The sequence below is a fragment of the Plectropomus leopardus genome, chromosome 9 (genome assembly GCF_008729295.1).
Source record: "Plectropomus leopardus isolate mb chromosome 9, YSFRI_Pleo_2.0, whole genome shotgun sequence".
Lineage (NCBI taxonomy): Eukaryota > Metazoa > Chordata > Actinopteri > Perciformes > Serranidae > Plectropomus > Plectropomus leopardus.
In genome coordinates this window covers 4,564,784-4,585,729 of record NC_056471.1, presented here as the reverse complement: position 1 = coordinate 4,585,729, position 20,946 = coordinate 4,564,784, and the positions used below count along the sequence as shown (strand labels likewise).

The 20,946-nt window shown below is 37.9% G+C and overlaps 2 protein-coding genes across 2 annotated transcripts in view; both read left to right on the top strand.

Moving 5' to 3' along the window:
• Positions 1-65: 65 nt before the first annotated feature.
• sil1 (SIL1 nucleotide exchange factor) lies at positions 66-8,453 on the top strand. The gene is made up of 12 exons (XM_042493551.1): positions 66-168; positions 1,047-1,159; positions 2,374-2,518; positions 2,678-2,783; positions 2,942-3,047; positions 3,858-3,944; positions 4,507-4,602; positions 5,250-5,371; positions 6,044-6,140; positions 6,226-6,390; positions 6,530-6,694; positions 8,018-8,453. Exons 2-12 carry the CDS (start codon positions 1,052-1,054, stop codon positions 8,216-8,218), a joined length of 1,398 nt encoding a protein of 465 aa, XP_042349485.1. The 5' UTR covers positions 66-168; positions 1,047-1,051; the 3' UTR covers positions 8,219-8,453.
• Positions 8,454-9,832: 1,379 nt separating this feature from the next.
• The window catches only part of uvssa (UV-stimulated scaffold protein A), a 43,287-nt gene continuing 32,173 nt past the window's right edge, over positions 9,833-20,946 (top strand). Inside the window, exons 1-8 of the mRNA XM_042493249.1 lie at positions 9,833-9,925; positions 11,631-11,778; positions 12,525-12,678; positions 12,993-13,169; positions 14,384-14,504; positions 15,383-15,871; positions 16,846-16,955; positions 17,270-17,398. Of these exons, the coding sequence (XP_042349183.1) occupies positions 11,669-11,778; positions 12,525-12,678; positions 12,993-13,169; positions 14,384-14,504; positions 15,383-15,871; positions 16,846-16,955; positions 17,270-17,398 (1,290 nt within the window). The 5' untranslated portion in view covers positions 9,833-9,925; positions 11,631-11,668. The remainder of the gene's footprint in view (positions 9,926-11,630; positions 11,779-12,524; positions 12,679-12,992; positions 13,170-14,383; positions 14,505-15,382; positions 15,872-16,845; positions 16,956-17,269; positions 17,399-20,946) is intronic.

Below are 20,946 nucleotides of genomic sequence, written 5' to 3'. Positions count from 1 at the left end.
CCCCTGTGTGACGGCTCTCTACAGAAGAAGAAGACACACGTGGACCAATGAGAGCAGAGAGGACAGCGACAGCAGCCGCACAGCAGACTTCAGATGTCTGCGGGACCTGAACCTTCAGTGTTTACGTGGATTAAATTGACAGCCTGCCGCCTGAAACGTCCCATACAGGTGAGTTGTTGCTAACCTGATATCCTGTTAGCTAAAGAACTTTTATTTTACTGTGAATATTTCTGTCATATCCAGCCAGTGAGCCTCTGCTGTTTAACCTCTCATTCTGTGGTCTCTGCTCATGGACATGTTTACATGTCACAAATTAGACTCTTATGAACCCATTTGCTATTTCACATATAACCTTACTTATATAGTGTTTTAACAGCAGCCAATACTAAGGGAATAAGTCAAATTAAAGTAACAATGACTGATAACGTTTATGGTTTCCTAATATTTCTTTGCCGGTGTTGAGTCGACTGTTAATCCGTTGATGTGTTTCCCCCTCTCTAAATCTGAACCAAACCCCTAGATTTTAGTGATTTGATACCTGTAGCACTTCTCACTTTATGGTTTAATGAAGAACCGACTATTCTTTGTACTGGTATTTATTTATTAAATATTTACTTTTCAATATTACTATTAAATATTTACTTTTTATTAGTATAATTATATGCTATAATATTTACTTACTTTTATTTTTTTTCTTAATATTCCATCTTCTGTTGTATATATATATATATGTGTATATGTGTGTGTGTGTGTGTGTGTGTGTGGTGTGTGATGATAGAGAGAGGCAGAGAGAGAAATTATAGGAATGTCTTCAAAAGTGAAATGTCAGCCAGCTAAAATCACTCATCATTTTTCAAAATCTCTATCTACTTTTAGTCCACAGACTTTTTTTTTTTTTACTTTTGAAACTATGCAAGTGAAATTTAGTCAAAAACAGCCAGTGACTTTCATAGCAGATGAGCTACATTACATTACATTATGTTTCTGTGTGCCAAACAACCCCGGTCTCCCCTACTGATATCCCGCTGTGCTTTGCTGTGTTTCAGTCACCATGAAACTGACACCCTGCAGCACCACAGGAGCTTCGTTCAGCTGCTTAACCCTGGCTGTTCTCTTGTTGCTTCATTGCTGTCATATCGGCAGCATTTTTGGCCAAAAGGTGAGCTGTTTTGGATTACATGTCTTTTTTTCATGTTTTAGATCACGTTACATCAGGTTTGGGGTGGGGACAGATGTGATTACTAATGAGGGAGGACGTTCCCTTCCAGGAAAGAGTGTCTGATTTATCCTACGGCCTCAGGAGGGTCAAGTGTTCTCTTTCTGGGGACTTTTAACCCTTTGAAACCTAAGCAAATTGGCTTTTTTCCTCCAAAAACATGGAAAGAAAGCAATGAGCAAAGAAAGAAAATATGACCCAAAAATATGCAAGAAAGTAGTAATAGGTACAAGAAAATTACCTGAAAATTATAGATATATTTAAAAAAAAAAACCTTTAAAAATAATACGAAAAAGTTAATAAACATCAACAACAACAAAAAATGGGAAATGACTCAGGAGAAGTTCTTAAAAGTATGATAATTTGGTAAAACAATTTTGAATATGTAATTATGATACATTTTCCCTAGCTTTTTTTTCTTTTCCCTTAGATATTTTTCCCATCCTTTGTAAAAATGATTTTCTAAATGCATCAATTTCTTGCAATTTGTGAGACATTTATTACCAAATCTTGTCCCTAATAGAGTGCTGGCTGGCCCCCCAACCAATATCTAATTCACAATCAAAAAATAAAGTGATTCACTCCGGGAATTGTTTTTGTACCTTTAGTACACCTCAGGTACCAGAGTGCATAAACCTCATTGACAGAGGTCCTGGCTAAGCCCCTAATGTCCTAAAATTTTAGAAACATCCTAAAATCCAAGAAATGTCCTAAAATCCAAGAAATGTCTTAAAATCTGAGAAACGTCCTTAAATGCATCCCAAAATGGCAGAAATGTCATAAAATCTTAGAAATGCCTTGAAATCCAAGAAAAATCCCAAAATCTGAGGAATGTCCTCAAGTCCTAGAAATGTTGTAAAAGTGGCCCCAAGCAAAATATGAGTTCTTACATACTGATCCAGGAAATTGCAGGGGAAATAAAACGGTCCCTCAAAAACTTATGTGCATCTAATATGCAAGCACGCATTATGAATATGATCTTTTCAAGAGCAAAGTTTTTCTATAGTAGTATTAATATGTACTACTTGAATGTTGATGGTCAGTGTAGCCAAGATGAAATACCCAAGATGGTTTTTTGTGTGTGTGTGTGTGTGTGTGTGTGTGTGTGTGTGTGTGTGTGCGTGCGTGTGCGTGTATGCGTGTGTGCATGTGCGCAGTCTGACTCGGCCTTAACTGTGGTGGAGAACACAGAAGGAGCAGAGGCAGTAGTTGGTGATGAAGAAGAGGAGGTGGTGGTTGATGAAGATGAAGGAGATCTGGAGGTGATCCAACCTAATGAAGAGTGGCAAACACTCAAACCAGGTAATGTACTGCTGCACTGCCATGGTATAAAAAAGCATCTTTTCTGTTTTACACTTACCGTGTGTGTGTGTGTGTGTGTGCGTGTGTGTGTGTGTGTGTGTGTGTGTGTGTGTGTGTGTGTGTGTGTGTGTGTGTGTGTGTGTGTGTGTGTGTTTGCAGGCCAGGCAGTGCCCGCAGGTTCCCATGTGAGGCTGAATCTGCAGACCGGTCAGAGGGAGGTCAGACTGGGAGAGGAGCAGCTCAAATACTGGACCCAGGAGCACAGGTACAGTCCAGAGAAACTCCTGAGACTTAAAGAAGCCTTTTATTCTTTTATTTCACAGGTTGAATACTTTGTACAAGCAGCAGTGATCACAGCTTAGTTTTGCTATGAGCAAAGCAAAATGTGAATATTCTGTCAGCAGTAAAATTCTGTGTGTACAGGGAGACAGAGGAGAGTCGGCACTCCTTCAGTCCTGAAGAGCTGAAAAGAGCCGTGAAGAAGATGAAGGAGGACATGAACCCAGCGAGCAGAGACGCAGAACAACAGGTGACAATACGGCAGAGAAATGAAGGCGTAAATCATACACAGCACATTAATACAAAATCAAAACAAAACTAACTACAAGGTTATAGAATCACTTCTGAAAATATAGAATATTTGAGAGTAGTTTTAGTTTTTTTGACATAATTTAAGAAATGTGCATTTTAGACACACAATTTGTTTTCTTAACACTAAAATGGAAATTGAAATACAATAAAATGTAAATGAAATAGATCATTTTACTAATATTCTTTTTAAAAATCTTTTAACCCCAAGCAAATGGGTTTGATCTCTTTCAAAAACATGGGAAAAAAAGGCAGTGAGCATCTTGGCAAGTAATATCCCACAAATTGCAAGAAATTAGTAGATTTAAAGAATATGTTTTTTAAAAAGCAAGGGGAACTTTTCCAAAGAAATATAATTCTAGTTATTATTATTACATATTTAATATTATTTTTCAGAATAAAAAATAAAACTAAATAATATTTTTATGTTTTACTTTCCTGTTTGTTTTTTGTTTGTGTTTTTTTTTTGTAATTTTGGTAATTTCAGGTAATTTTTTTAAACTGTTTTTCCATGTTTCTGAAAGAAATCTAGCAAATTTGCGTGGGTTTTAAAGGGGTTAAGCTTGTAAAAAATGTTAATGTGATGTGTAATTAATGTTGTGTGTATTTATTGTTAAAAGATAATAAAATATATTATTATTATTTACTAATAATATTATTTTAAAAAAATGTGTGCAGCTTATTTTATAATTAAACAACATATTACACTCAAACGATGCTGAATGTGTCCTCTCCTGCCGTGTGTCTGTAGGACTCTGTGGCATCGAAGTTTCGTCCCATTGAGGAGCTAAAGAGAGACTTGGCTCAGCTGGACCTGCAGGTAGAGACGGATGTTCAGGTACGTCATAGTGGCCCGAGGGCTCATTTATACTCCCTTTACGTACAAAAATAAATGTGTCTATTTAAAATGTTGTAGACATCTCAGCACCTTTATAATGACGTAGATACGGCCAATAGATGGTGCTAGAAGGTGGAGTCAAAAGTTTCACACAGCAAAGGAGGTGACAGTAGAGGAGGCAGCCCTGTAGACAGCGGTGGTCTGTAAGACCGTTTAATACATTGCGACCATGAATTCTCTCCACTGTATTCCTGCTGTTTCTGTATGGATGTGTGTAAGGGTGCAGAGTTGGAGCTGCTATGTGGCATCGTGATGGGAATGGTTTAATTAAAACAGATTGCATCCAAAATTTCAGCATTGTCAAGGACTTCTTTTAATTACATCTTTCAGTGCTTTTCCACAAAATTACCTTGGCAACACTTTCAGTTCAGGGGCTCTGATCAGAGGCTGCAGACAGTACTCGACTTCTCAGTAAAGCATTGTATTTAACAGTGAAGCAGCAGCAGAACGTGTCTTGTGGTAGTTTGTTCGGCTGACTCAAGTGTGTTGTGTTGGTGTGCAGATCATGAGGCGTCTGCTGGACCAGTTTAACAGCAGCAACTCGACCACAGAGCAGAGGCTGAGCATCCTGCTGGAGCTCGAGTACCTGGTGCATCAGGTAATCAAACCGACACGTCTGCTCTGAACACGTTTGCTCACATGTTCTGGGACTTAAGTTGGTGTTTGTGCAGTGTTGCAATGTAGCTGAGTACATTTACTCAAGTACTGTATATAAGTGTGAATTTGAGGTACTTGTACTTTGATTGAGTATTTTCTTTTAATGCTACTTTAGGGAAATATTGTACTTTTTACTTCACTACGATCATCTGAGAGCTTTACTTATTTTACAAGTTAAGATTTTTTTTAATTAAAAACACAAGACCAGTTCTTGAAATATGATGTTGTGTTATAATTCAAGTGTATAATATAAGTACAGCTGCAATGATTAATTGATTAACCAATTGGTCCAATTAAAGAAAATTAATTGCCTACTATTTTGATAAACATTTAAGTCTTTATCTTTTTTGTTGTTTTAAAAATAATTTGGCGTTTTGTAACTGTTTTTTGTAATTATGAGTTTGTAGGGTTTTTTTTCTTCTTTTTAAAAAAACAATGTTGACTTTTGGGGTGTTTTTCTGTTTTTTTTTTAACTGAGTTTTTTGGTTCTGGCTGTTTTATTACTTTATCACTACTCTAGTACTTTTACTTAAGTAAAGGATATAAATACCACCACTGTGTGTGTGTGTGTGTCTGTGTGTGTGTTAGGTGGATAACGCTCAGACCCTTTGTTCGATGGGGGGTCTCCAGCTCATTCTGGATGGTCTCAACAGCTCTGACTTCAGATTACAGGAGAGGTGTGCGTTTGTCCTGGGATCTGCTGTGGCCAGGTACAAACAGCTGTTCATTATAGTAAACAAAAATCCGACTGATGTGCTTCACATCTTACTAAGTAATCTTCACTTCTCCACTACAGCTGAACAATATCTCTCCTCTGTGTTTAAACACACCTCGCTGTAGTTGCTCAGCACAGGAGGTGGAAACACAAAATCCACAGGTGCTTCATGTCAGTGCCACTGTTTCATCATGTTTAAATTTCTAAAGCTATGTTTACGTCAAAAGCTTTCTTTAAAGTACCTCTGGAACCAAAAGTTCCACCTATGAAGGTATAGATCCGTATATGGTTTCCGCTGTAGACAGTATTCTTACATGTGGGCGGGGTTGTTGTCACTCGCTGCTCTGTTCGACAGCACTCACTGTGTTTCCTCTCTGTATCACAGATGAGCAGCAAGTGACAACAACCCCTCCCACATTTAGGAGTACCGTCTGCGGAGGAAACACTACACAGATCTAGGTTCTAGGAACCTTTTTGTAGGTGGTACTTTTGATTCCAAAGGTCCTATACCAAAAGTCTGTGATAGAAATGTAGCTTAAAGGTACCATCCCCAACTTTTCACAGTAGAAACGCAAAAAAAAGCATACCGAATTGAACTGCACCGAACCAACCTCCTGGTGGAAATGCCTCATAACAGCTACTAACGGTGCGTCTCTGTGTCTCGCAGTAACCCGGCTGTCCAGGTGAAGGCTGTGGAGAGTGGAGCTCTGCAGACACTCTTAACCATGCTGGCCACTGCGCAGCCGCTCCAAGTCAAGAAGAAGGTACCAACACCATTCCCCATCATCATTATTGTCTCAAAGGTGCGTACAAACGTGAAATTCAGTTCTCGTGTTTTCTGTGCGCCAGGTTCTGTTCGCAGTGGCCTCCCTCCTGCGTAACTTCCCCTACGCGCAGCGCCACTTCCTGTCACACGGAGGGCTGCAGGTCCTATCAGAGCTGTTCAGGGAAGACGGAGGCGGAGTTCTGCGGACACGCATCGTCACCATGTTATATGACATGATCAGTGAGAAGGTACGACCCACAAACTGTTAGTCAAGACGTAAAATTTCATCGTGATTTATTTTTATAGTAAAGAAGAACAATTTTCATGCAATGGCTCAGACTCTAAGGCCCCGGTTGACGCTGATGCTGGTCTCTCCTTCACCACCAGGAGCTGATCTCTCAGGCAGGTCTGGACCTGGTGCAGGATGCCTCCCATGAAGAGCGGGTGCGGCAGTACTCGAAGGTGTCCCTGCAGGGGGAGCTGCTGGAGAAGGGCTGGTGCAGTTTGGTCCCACAGCTGCTGCAGTCCACTGAGCACGACTACAGGGAGAAGGTGGACTCACTTTGATATGCTGAAGATTCAATCTAATTAACCAGTATTTGCATTTAAAGGGAAACTCTGATATGTTTTAATCTAGACTCTATTTCCCTATGTTTTTGTGTCTATGCAACTAATTAAGGCTTTCCTAAACACAAAAGGATGTTACTGTTTAGCAATAAGGTCTGTCTCTGTATGGATCCTTAACAGAATGTTGCCAGACACTTAGAATAACAATTTGAGCTTGTCCACTGGAAAAAACAAACACTTTAGTGGACGTACATTGAAGATATGTGCATTTAGGGGAAGTTTCCCTTGAGGGCTTTCTACCTCGATAGGATTTCTTGGTTACAGTTAGGAAAACAGGTCACAGTTTTTGGTTAAACAAAATAGATTTCTAACAGAAAACACTTTTAACGAAAGCCTTCAAGAACCATGTGCACTGTGAAGACATGCCCAGAGTGGTTACATTGAAGCCTGTAATGTAGCACTCAGTACCGATTTAGGAAAATAATCTTATCACTAGGACACAAAAACATGGAAAAGTATGGTTCAAGTTTGACCCTAGAGACTGTTTGGTGCATTTTAACAGCTTTTACTTCTTTATTTTTTGATAATTTTGGCTGTGGTCATGCATATGGCATACATTTTGGTGAAATTGTATATTTTTGTTTGATCTTGGAATTTCCAGCTCATTTCCTACAATAAGTCTAAAATAGACTGTGGCAACAAAATTGTTACATTCATACTGTTAAGTGCAAAAAATGCTCCACTGAAACCCGTTCAAACTGAACAATTTTTGATCCCACTTTTTACTATTTTCCGCCTCATTTTTACCGTATTTGGCATATGGAGAAAATACATGCTATTACAACCAGGTACACTGTCACTGTCAATGTTGCTGCTAATCATTGACAAACCCCAGGCTGTGATCATCAAAAACAAAATCTACTCAGCATGCTGCATATTGAAAATAATTCAATTTTTGTTTGTCTGTTTTTTTTCATTTTAAAACATAGCAGCATCATGACAAAAACCTGACATTTAAATGGTTAAAATATCCAGAAATTAATGAATATTTGATGTTTATGATTAAGATTGATGTTTAAAAAATAAGTCAATCAAAGTAGAAAATAATATTATCGTATAATGTTTTTCAGAGCTTGATTTTGAAAAGCGACTTTTGTGTGCAGAGCGATATGAGCGTGTGTGGTATTAAAGCGGGCCCACAGGGTTAAAGAAACTAAAGTTACCCAATCAGAGAGCCAGACTGCCTGAACAGATGAACAAAGTGTATAAATGAACTTGCTCTGAGTGTTTGTGTCATTCCTCTCTCAGGCTCTGCGGGCTCTCCTGGCGATGGCACCCGTGTGTTCGGATCAGTACCGCTCAGACAGCTCTCTGCTGGGCTCTCTGCTCTCTCTCAGACACCAGTACCAGGAAATGGTCCAGTCAGAGATGATTCTCGGAGAGGAGAACGGCTACTTCACAGAGATTGTAGAACTTATAGATGCTCTACAAGTCAAGATGAAAACATGATAAATGCACTGTGGCATTTCACAGACTTAAAGACTGCTTAGATATTAAAAACCTGCACGACCAACCACAGAAAGACAGAAGACAAGAGTCCACTGCATGAAGTGCAAGGACAATGGACCTTTTGCAGACACAGTCTGAACTTGAGCAAATCAAGATTTCGTCTGTGGCATTCGACTGTTTTTGGACGGGGGTGGGGATCAGAAAAAAGGCTGTCATGTAAAATAATTTTATTTTGTGTGCCTAATTTAAGAATAAATATTTTTTGTAAAGATGGTGTTTCTTTCTTATTTTTGTGTTACCTTCAAGTTCAACCAGAAATCAGACCACCAACTATCAAGATATCACAATATAAATAACAAAACAATATTTTTTGTGATTTTACACGACACAATATTCTGATTGTTGTGATAACATCATTTGTGATACATTTCAATTGACTTTTTTCAACTGCAAATTAAGTCCCCAAAGGAAAACATTACCAACATCAGTTATGTCTAAGATACATTTTTCAGTCTGTTTATAACTTCAGTCATTTTTTATTGCTGCAAACTGTATCTAGTAGATATAAAAAGCTATTGATTTTATTATTCTAAAACATTTAATATATATTTGCAATAACGATCATTCATGTAATAAAAAAATCGATACTTGGCATCTGTTTATCGATATCGTGCTATATCGATTTTTTTGTTTCATGATGATGTGACTGCATCTTAAGATAGAGTATCAAGTAGCTTCAGTTTCCAGTTCAGACTTGTCAATGCTGCAGTTATGAAGCTTTGTTGAACATTTCAAAGCCAGCAACATTGTGCAGAAACTTACAGAATCACACAGTCAGGTATGTATTAAAGTTCGGATTTCTGATTTGGGTATTTATGCAAAAAGTGCATATTTAATTACATTATGTCTCATTTGCATATTAACATATAAAATTTTATTAAAAAAAACTTGCAATGCAAAACATAACATAGTGTAAGTGATCAGCTGGGGAATTTTCTTTTTTTTCTATTACCCTAGTGTCTTATTTTTGTCTAAAAATGTATAGAATTTTACAATATATATCTTTAAAGGCCGTTTTCTCAATGTAAGTTTTTTTCCCTAATGCTCTGAGCCAAAAATCTCCATTGCAGTATTACTAACATACATCAAACTGCTTTATTCCTATCTATGTTCTAAAGGTTTAACAGAGGTTTTACAAAAAAATTATTTTGGGTAATATAATGAAAATAGATTTATTTATATAGATAGAATGAGACACCCTTGACCCTAATATGTCAAAAACAAAGCAAAAAAATTCAAAGGTGGATTCAGTGTCAAGATTTCTGCTCTGGAAAGATAAGTAAATCTGTTTACATTTAATTAGGTACCATATTTGAGCATACTCTTTTTTTTAAAAAACTTGTAATATAAAAAAATATCTAGCTGTAAGTAATCAGCTTGGGGGAGTTTCATGGTAATATTTTTATCAGTTACTAATTTTTCTCATTTTACTTGATAAATCTTCCCACAAAGGTCATTATTCTTTTCGAGGCTTTTATTATGAAAGGTCGAACCGGTGGTACAAACAGCTACCGGAAATAGTGATGTTTACATATCTAACGTTATCGTAGGATGATCGTCCATGAACGGTGTTAAATAACAGCCGGTAATTTACTGGCTTTTGTCATGAATGGACTACTTGTTTCTTTGGTCACTTGGAGCTAACAGGTAGGTAACCGACTGAGTCAGTGTATTCATTTAAACAAGCTAATATTCCGCGCTGCTTAAAGACACAACCTGTGTTTACATTTATTAGCATGGTAGCAGCTAACAAAGTGCTAACCTATGAATTAATTTTCAACACGACCTGGACTTTCACCTGGAGAGGTACCGCGAGGATAGGATTTGTAGCCACTTCCTTCTCTATATTTTTCCTTTAAAATTTGATAAAACAGATTAGAATATATAAACAGACTAAAAAATTGCAAATTTGGGTTTTTGTTGTTAATTAAAACGTTAATTAGCGTAAGCTGGCTAAATTAAATCATTATACATGGTGTGTGGGCTGCTCGCCTGCATTATCGTTACAGTCCAGCTTAATACATGTGGTGGGTACATGACCTTTCCTTATAACTGTAATATAGCGGAGTATCTACAATATACTTTGTGATATTCTAAATATATTACAGCCCACAGTGCAGTTGTTTTAAGCATGAGAATTTAGACATTTCTGATGGTACTATGGGAGGACTTCTGTAACACCAAAATACTCTTACGTATTTGTTTTAACCCTTACTATTTGTATTTTACAAGCTTTTCGTTCTTCATTTTTGATAATTTGACTGTGTTCATGCATATGGTATACATTATTGCAAGATTATGTATTTTTGTTGAATCTTGAAATTTCCGGCTCAGCTCCTACAATAAGTCTAAGTTACTGTGTGGAAACAGAATTGTTGCATTCATACTGTTAAGTGCAAAAAAATGCACCACTGAAACCCATTCAGACTGACATTTTTGATCCCACAGCCTTTAAAAGACAAAAACATGCATTGTGGTATTTCAGGGTGTCATTCTGGACTTTTGCCATGGAATTTCTTATTTTTACTATTTTCCACCTGATGATGTCATTTTTAAAACCCATTATTGGCATTTGGAGAAAAAAAAACATGCTATTTCCACTAAGTGCACTGTCATACACCACCATAAACTAGAACTTATAAAAGTGAAATCACAGTTAGAACAAAACCTGTGTCAGTAATATCAATTGCGTTAGACTGTGTATGAAGTTAAGTCATCTAAAAACATAGTGGCATCATGAAAAAAACCTGGCAAGGGTTAAAATAAAAAAAAAAATTAGTAACTATTTCATATTTATGATTAGGACTAATGTGGGATAAAACAATTAACTCAATAATAGTAGAAAATTGTATTCATGTATAATATTTTTTAAAGCCTGATTCTGAAAAGCCCATTTTGTGTGCAGAGCGGTATGAGTGTGAGTGTTTTACACCGCACAAAAAAATAACAATGTATCAAAAGCAATGTTGCTGCAAATCATTGACGTATACAAGGCTATGACAATCCAAAAAACTGTGATCTACTTTGCATGTCATACATTGAAAGTAATTGATTTTTTTGTGTGTTTTTTTTAATCTAAAAACATTATTAAGCTTGATTTTTCAAAAGTGCATTCAACACTTAAACAATGTAAGCCAGTATTTTTTTGTGATAGCAACATTTCTATATCATGTAGTGTTTCTCTCTTTGTATATCTTCCCAGCACTCGTGTAGCTGATCATAGTTTTCACCAGGATTCACACCTCACGTTTCCATTTATTTATTTATTTTGACACAGATATTATTGTTGTCTGTCTTGTTAAATGATTAAGCTGGAGAATTTCACTCCATGTAATCTCCTTTTCGTCATCAGCGGTGTGTTCCCGTTGGCACGTGTGTTAATGAGCAGTGATGGAGTTGTCTCAGAGGGACAGGCTGTCGGAGCTGGTGGAGGAGCTGACCACATCAGGACAGCCACAGCTCAACCAGGACAAAATGAAGGAAATCAAGAAGATCTGCAAGTATGTTTCTAACTACCCAGAAGAATAATTCATTCCTTGTTGAAGTGGCCCCGGGTTTGAGTCCAGTTGGCGGCCCTTTGCTGTGTGTCATCCCCAGTCTCTCATCCCTCTTTCCTGTCATCTCTCTAGCTGTCCTTTTAAATAAAGGCCAAAAAAGCCCAACAAGAACAAAAAATCTTGCTCAATTGCGACACATATTTAAAGTTCTAAACTGGGCTCACATCATTGTTTTTTGCACTGGGGCCCCTTTATATGTCCATCAGGCCATGAAAAAGTTTTTTTTATATCTCTAATAATGCAAAATGTGCTCTGTGGTCACTAAAAAACTTTGTTGTGCGTATAAATCACTACATTCAACCGTCAAAAAAGGGGTAACTCAACTCTGCTAATGGGTAAAACGTCTTCAGGTTGATCACACACCTGCTGTGGTCTTTGTTTGGAATCAAAAATGGATGTTGTCAACACTCAATGGAAAAATGTGGTCTATACTAACAGGTGAAATCGCAGAGCGATACGAGTGTGTGCAATATTAAACGGGCCTAAGGGGTTAAACAACTTGTTTGTAGACAGTTTGATGGCAAAAGATTTGTAGTGGGAAATCATTTAAAAACATTGTGGTAAAGTTGGAATTTGCATGATTATAAGAATATAAATAACAGAAATAATACAGTATTTTCACACAGATGGTGTAAGATTTAATGACAAATCGTTAATAGTGTTCACTCTGTGTGTGTCATTCCTCTCAGAGTGTCCAATGACTGCATAGACCAAGTGTACCACTCTGTAATGTCTCAACTGAACCAAGAACACGCCGAGATCCGACTGTCTGCCTTCCAGATAGCCAGTGAGCTGTTCTCCAGGTCACACCACTTCAGAACGCTGCTGGTGGACAACTTCCAGGTACGGACATCATGTACACCAAACGCTCCTCTCACGTAGTTATCTCACACCAAACACCACAGCACCTAGTTTTACGAGTTAATATGTATAATATTATAATATGCATTTGAATTTGTTTTCACACCTGTCATCTTATTATACTCAGGTGCAGGTCTTATTCAGGTCATTACAAGTCAGTTATGGAAATAAATGTCTCGCTGTGTAACCTGAGCAGTTACAAAATGTATCCGTGTATTTTTGGGATATCAAGTGTAGCATGTTCCTATCATCTCCCTTTTCTCTCCTCATCTCTCTCGATCCTCCCTCTCCTGTAGGAGTTCTTGGAGTTGACAGTAGAGACAGACTCGGAGCAGCCTCTCCCTCCTCCCAAAGAAGTAGCCAGGAAGCTGAGGTCACTGGCCATCCAGACTGTCCAGTCATGGCAGGCCTCTTTTGGGACAGCTTATAAGAAGTTAGCGCTCGGCTACCACTTCCTCAAACAGGTTAAGAAGGTAGGAGACTTTTTCTTTTGTTGCTACTGGACAAACTGTGCAATAACGCAATGATACTGTAGCTAAGGAGAAACATTTCCAATTTCCCATCAACATTCTGTTGATGAATTAAAAGACTGAAAGCAACCACAATGTAAAATACAGCACACAGTGAAGTTAGTCTATCAAAGTTTTTCCACATTTTTGTGCTGATATTTTGCCTGTAAAGATTTACAATCATGCAGGTATCATAACAGTTCCATACACAGTAGCTTGCAGAATTTCAGCAAATAAGGCAAAAATGTTCACTTAGACTCAAGAATGAACTGATTAGATTTTGGTGGTCAAAGATCACGGTGACCTCGTCTGTCTCATGCTTGTGAACATAAACTCTCAAGAACACTTTGAGGGAGTTTTTCAAATTTGGCACAAACATTCAGTTGGACTCAACAATGAACTGATTAGATTTTGGTGGTAAAAGGCAAAGGTCACAGCTTCTTCAAGTTCGGCACAAATGAGCACTTTGAGTGAAGTATGAATTGATTAGATTTTGGTGATCAAAGGTCAACGTCACTGTGACTGCATCTGTTGCATGCTGGTGAATGCAGTATCTCAAGAACACCTTGACAGAGTTCTCTCAAATTTGGCACAAACATCCCCTTGGACTCAAGAATGAGCTGAATGAATCTGGTAACTGTGACCTCAGCAAACATGTTTTCTCAAGAATTCACATGCTAACACTGACAACTTTTCACACAAATGTCTAATAGGAAATAATAACGACTTTTTATATCCAAAAGGTCAACCTTACTGTGACATCATAATGTTCTGCAAAAACACTTTTCTGGCCATTGCTCAATGTCATATCTCAGACACAGAAGGCACTGTTTCCCCAACCATTATATGGCAACATGGTTCTCACGTTGCTCAAGACTAATAGTGTGCAGTCATGCTAGCAGCTTTGTGAGGTTGACGTCATAAGTCACATGGGTTTCTTCATCTGACACAATGCATTGAGATAGTGCACTTCACAGAAATGAAGCAACCCTCTGAGCTTTAGAAAAATTCGCCCCCCTTTTTCATAAATCAAAGTGTTGGAGGACAGATGAAAATGTTCACCTAATGATGACACTGGGTGACATGGAGCTGCTATGTTCACTCTCAGTCCTTTTTCGTGCTACCGTTGCTGACTGCGTTTCCATGTTGTAAGCGATGTGATGCGTCCGTGTTGTCAGGTTGACTTCCAGGATGCTGAGGCCAGGACGGTAGCAGAGAGGAGGAGGGAGGAGGAGCGACAGAGGAAAATGGAGAGGATCTACAAGGAGAGAGTGGAGGCAGCCTCCAAAGACATGGAGGGTAAATGCCACATTGTTTAACCCTTAGGGCCTGCGTTAATACACATTTGTATTGCTCTGTGCTCAAAATGTGCTTTTCAAAATCAGGCTTTAAAAAATATTTTACAGTAATATGATTTTCTACTTTCATTGAGTTTATATTTTAAGATCAGTTGTAATTAAAAATATGAGATATTCATTAATTTTCAGAAATTTTACCCTTTAATAGCCAGGCTTTTGTCGTGATGTCACTATGTTTTTAGATGAAAAAACACAAAAATTGATTTTTTTTCAATATACTACATGCTAAGTAGATTTTTTAAATTATCACAGCCTGGAATATGCCAATGATGAGCAGCAACACTGATTGTGACAGTGCCTCTAGTGGAAATAGCATGCATTTTCTCAATATGCCATATAAATAAAAGTAAAACATTATGTCATCAGGTAGAAAATAGTGCATACAACAGATTCCAAGGCAAAAGCCCAAAATGACACCCCGAAATAATACAATGCATGTTTTTATGCTTTGATGACTGTGGGATCAAAAATTGCAGTTTAAATGGGTTTCAGTGGAGCATTTTTTGCACTTAACAGTATGAATGTAACCATTTTGTTTGTTGAAATTCCAAGATTAAACAAAAATACACAATCTTGGCAAAGTGTATGCCATATTCAAGAGCACAACCAAAATGAAAAGTGTGTAAAATGTACCAAACAGTCCTTAAGAATTAAAAACATTACTGCCAGTGATAATGACAATACTAATTGATTTTTTTATTGTCAAGAACTGGATTAAATTGACAGTCCAGCACACTCCCTATGATGCTGTGTGGTCTGTGAAGATCTAGAATGTTTTTGTGCTTGAATGTGACATTTTCTGTATCGTGTCTTTGTCAGAGTCATATCAGGAAATCGAGGCGACACTGACAGAGATGGAATCCTGCATGAACCTGCTTTTCCCCGAGTTTGACCTCACAGACATCCGGACCACCAGCAACAGCCGTGCCAACACCCAACCAGCCGACGAATCAGTGGATGAACAGCCGTGCTGCAGCAAGGACCTGAAGGATGAGTGGAGAGAAGGAAAAGAAGACAAAGGAACGACAGAGGAAAAGGGGAACAACAGGAACGGGACAAAAGGGAAGGAAAAGATGGAGAGGTCTGAAGATGAGAGAGAGGAGAAAGAGAGGAGGGACGAGAACGAACAGGAGGATAAGAAGGGAGAGGAGGAGGACAATGAGGGAGAGGAGGAGGAGGAGGACGATGACGGAGAGGAGGAGGGAAGTAGTGAAGAAGAGGAGGGGGATCCCCGGGATGAAGACTCTTTCATTCGGAACTCTGGCCTGGTCTCTCACTCCTACAGTCTGCAGCTGAAGCTCAGTCCTGGTGGGTTCACAGTTTAGAACAACTCCACTCGTACTGCCATACAACACACTCTAGTTTACAATAGTTGTAGTTTAACTGTTAAAACTATAATGCTGACAGTATCTTAGAGGTGCTGATTCCTTGGGGGGGTGGACAAAATAATAAAGACACCATTCAATGTAATGCAATACATTCTAACAGCACCACAAACTATATGTCTCCCCAAAAACAATCATATTTAATTCATCAGCTGTCTGTCACAGTCTCTGACAGTCTGAGACAGACACGGAATTACTGCGTTTCTGCTTTATTAGTTATTCAAATTGATTTTGTACATTTAGCAAGGTGTACCTCATAAACTGGCAACTCAGTGTTTATGTACACACTGTGCTTTACCCCACCTCAGAGTGTCAAAAACTGTCCAAGTACCGAAATTGGACGGGGTTTCTCAAATGGGGGTACAGGTACCTATAGGGGCACTCTGTAGAGTTGAAGGGGGTTTATGGGATTAAGAAAAAAGTTAATTTAAAATATATCAATCATGCATAATTTCTATCATGATTATAGGTAAGTTCAATAAAAAAATGTAATTGTAAGTTTGATAAACTACATGTTCCTTTTTTAATATAATCGTTTACTGCTGTAAACCGTCGCAATAACATACACAATCACTTGTTGTTTACTGTGTGTTTCTACTAAAAATGTGTGGTGCTGGTCAGGAGGTAGAAATGTTTCAACTACTTTTTAATGAAAAAAGTTAGTGAAACAGTTTTTTACAATTTTATTTAGGCTGAGTTCATAATTGGCATAGAGTGACATTTTTCCAATTAAGTGTCAATGTATATTACATATAGACAGACAGACTATCTATATCTATCTAGATATAAATATATATAGATATGAATGTATATACTGGAATGATTTTATACTATGACACTGGCTGTATCAGTGAAATATGTCTTTTCTTTGCTTTTTTTCTCACCACCCTCTCACAGGTCTTCACGTTAAGGAGACAGAAGATAATGAGGCAGTGGTTTCCACGATGATAGACCTCCATAAACTGATATCAACCAAACACCTCCCAGCTGTGCAGGGCTGGGTTCAGGTTAGTACAAACACACAGGGCTAAAATATGTAGGAATAAATAATCATATTAAATTGTGTGGACAGAAATTAGTGTACAAGATGAAAAAACAACCCTCTAGTTACTGATGCTAATGCTAACACTCCTTCTTCTACTGCAAGAGCTAAGAATAATGGAAAGCCTTGGATCTGTCCAACTGTCCCAGTAACAGGTTTGCCTGTCTTCCCTTTCTTCCCTGTGTGTGTTTGTGTTTGTGTTTGTGTTTGTGTGTGTGTGTGTGTGTGTGTGTGTGTGTGTGTGTGTGTGTGTGTGTGTGTGTGTGTGTGTGTTTGTAGGTCTTCACCAAGTCAGGTGCTGAGCAGCAGCTGTTGAGGAGGGCGCTGGATCTAAGGAGGACTTTAGAAGCTGCCCTGCAGAAACACAAAGAGCTTCACATTGACTATAAGAACAGAGTCCGCAAAGTGGTGAGTGACACACAATGTTACATTCTAACTACTAGTTGAGATGATTCAAGGTACACTATATGGAAGACAGTATTGGACCACACCTCTTAATCATTGAATTCAGATGTTTTATTCAGTCCCATTGCCCCAGGTTTGTAAAATCTGCATGAAAGGGCAAACATTCCCACATACACACTCAAAAATCTTGAAGAAAGCTGTTATAGCTGCAGAGGGGGAACCAACTGCATATTATTGCTTATGGATTTAGAATGGGATGCCATAAATGCTCCTGCAGGTGTAAATTTTAGGTGTCCCAATACTTTTGTCCATATAGTGTACATCAAGTAACCTGGCTGAATATTTACGCCACTAACACATGAAAGACAGAGGACAAGTTCCCACTCTTGGACACACTACATTTACTTTGAAACAAGTGAATACATGCAAAAACACTAATTATATCCCTCTGCTGACGGTCTAAAACAGTTGTGTAGAAATCTTTTAAATAGCAGAACTAAGGTTAGTTCATAGTTCATGTCTGACTCACTCAGCAGTCACTTATAGAGGGAGCTCACTCATGGTTGATGGGCTAAGAAAATAAACACTTAATAGCATTTAAGCATTTCCATTTTACCCATTTTACATCACACAAGATAAGCGCACAGGCTGCTGATGTATGGATACATACACACATTTGTCCCCTGCCTATTTTAATACTTTAAATAAAATAGCAGGATGCGGTCTTTTTTAGTACAACTTTTGCCAACACTCATCAGAAGATGCCAAGAAAAACTATTAGTACTTTAACTAGTATTTTAAATGTTTATTGAAAGATGTAATAGTTAAACTGAAGTGCAGACAATTACACTGAATGACAGATTTTCAGGTTTTAACATTATTTCAACCATGTTTTGACATTTTATCTTCCATCTTCCACCAGTTTGATGCAGACACAAAAATGGACATGCTTGTCTTATACTGTATTTATAATATTTTACTGGTAGAGCCTATGGCCAGCAGATGGCAGCATGCTACCTCAAATCAAATAGGACACCAACATCACCTCACACAGGACAGCTGTGCCCCTCATAGGAAGTGATGTTGTTAGAAAGAACAGCTGTAGAGGGGTCATGTGTGGATAACTGGGTCCTCCTCTGTCTGATCCCATCAGCCTCGAGTCTGAGCTGCCACAAAAACATCTCCACAGAGAACCACATCAGCTGACTTCTTATTCTCCTCCAAATTCTCATCCTTTGTAGCCGCAGTCATAATAAATCTTAATATTAGAACTGTAATTCTTAAAAGAAAACGCCATAAAATAAGTCAAATTAGTGCTGAGTTTTGCTGTGTATTTTGGAAAGAGGATTTTGGACTTTTTAAACCTTTGAAATCTAAATGAACATCACTTTTCTTGTGCTGCATTCAGATGCTTTTTCACGTATTTAACCCTTGAAACCTGAGCGAATTGATTTGGTTAGTAAAAATTAGTGAAAAGGGGAGAAGAAAAACACCAGAAAATTAAAGTAGAGTAGAAATAAAATTAAAAAAAAATCAGGGAAAAATGTCCAGAAAACTATATTGATAATTATTACAACCATATATTTAAAATTATGTGTCCTTTTCCTTTTTGGGGGGAGGGGGTCATTTTCTTGATTTGTTTTTTACTTTTCTTTTTTGTTTTTTGGGGCTTATTTTTAAGGTTATTTTCTTGTTCATTTATTTATTTTACTGATGTACAAATTTTTGTGCCATGTCTTAATAAGTTGTTCATTGCTCTCTACTCATGTTTTTGAGAGACACCAAACTCATTTTTCCAGGTTTCAAAGGGTTAATAGAGTCCTATGCAGGCAGAGTTTTCTTCAGTATCTTGTGATTTCCATTTATATGAAAGATATGCATCTTTTTGCAAAAGGCCACTCATTTTGCCACCCGAGCCCTTTTAGCCAACTGCATGAACACGAGCACACTTACTCACACATACTCACACTTACTCACACATACTCACACATACTCACACATACTCACACATACTCACACTTGACCACTATGTCAAAATTAAGCCTCCTAGCAAGCTAAAGCTGTGGCCTCCAAAGGGTTAGGAAACCAGCAACCAGCCAACTGACAGAGCGAGCTGTAGAGCTGCTGGTCACAGTCAAAGAAGCATGAAAAGCTGGTGCTCTGGTGTTTGACTGAGGATTCCACATCAGTCCCACTGAAGCTGTAGTTTTTGTTTGCACCATCTAGTGGCTGCTGAAAGGACAGCAGCTTCAGATGCCTGTCAACAGACAGCAATGATGCTTGCTGCCCCAGTGGAATCAATCAGCTAGTCTTTAACCCTTTGAAACCTGAGCAAATTAGCTTTATTTCTTTTGAAAACATGGAAAGAAGGCCATGAGCAATGAATGACGAAATGACAAAAAAAAATAGCAACAAATTAGTAGAAAGTCCAAGAAACTTATCTAAAAAATTAGTGAAAAAAGAAGAAAAAAAAGAAAAAGGAACGAAAAGCAATGAGCAACAGAAAAAAGATGCAAAAAACAACAAGAAAATAGCAGAAAGTACAAGAAAAGTACCTGAAAATTTGTTAAAACACAAACAAAAACAAAAAGAAAGTAGTAAAAAACAAACTACTTGAAAAAAGTTATCAAAAATTATAATAAGTGTAACCCTGTTTTAAATATATAATCATGGTAATTAATTTTTTCCCTCAAGACATTTTCAAGCCTTTTTTTAAAATTATGTTTTAATAATGTATTGCAGTTTCTGGAACATTTCTTCCCAGGTTGCTCATTGCCTTTTCCCCCAATATTTTACAGAATTTGCACCAATTTGCTCAGGATTTGGATGTTAAAATACTTGTGAAAGGTGTCTAAAAGCAGAACAAGAAAAGTAAAGAAGAAAAGTGAAGTCGCTCCAGGTTTCAAAGGGGTTAAACTGTGGAAAACTGGATGAAGCCCACTTAAGACTGTCACTGATTTGCCGCACGACACACCTTGAAAATGTTCTTAATTCAGCACGTCTTCAGGCTGTAACTGATTAAAAAATGAACTTTTTTTTTTTTTTTACCTAGGATAGATTTAAAAACATTATACTTGCAGGGAGAAATGACCAAATCCCATTGAAAGATCACTTCAGATTCATCCCAGCACCTCACTGTTGTTCTTCTGCATTAAATTGCGTGGCTTTACAAAGTGTCCTCCGCCTGTTTTCTACTTTAAATGTCTCTGTTCTTCTCTGTAAGCCCTCAGAGGGAAGCATCATAATAGAGACAGAGAGAGGGAGGATGGAAATATTAATAGTAAAGACATTTGGGAGAGGTGAGATAGCGAGACACAGCCATAATGCATAATGCATCAGAGACAGAGAGACGAAATTGGGGAGCAAGGGGGAGGATGTACCCATTCATTCTCTTCACTACCACTAATGTGCCCCATGGCTTGACAGCTGATATGTCTATCTGGCTGCCTCTATATCTAGTTTAGCATCGCCGTTCTGCTGTAGTTTGAGCCGGCCCCAAAATGGAGGCACAAACATACAGACCGGTGTTGTCATGGAACTTACCATTTAGA

Bases quoted from the DNA above. Each gene is read 5' to 3' on its own strand.
- sil1 (XM_042493551.1), top strand. From the start codon at position 1,052: ATGAAACTGACACCCTGCAGCACCACAGGAGCTTCGTTCAGCTGCTTA. The intron at 2,519-2,677 runs GTAATGTACTGC...GTGTGTTTGCAG, and splicing joins GTGGCAAACACTCAAACCAG to GCCAGGCAGTGCCCGCAGGT. The intron at 6,141-6,225 runs GTACCAACACCA...TCTGTGCGCCAG, and splicing joins CGCTCCAAGTCAAGAAGAAG to GTTCTGTTCGCAGTGGCCTC.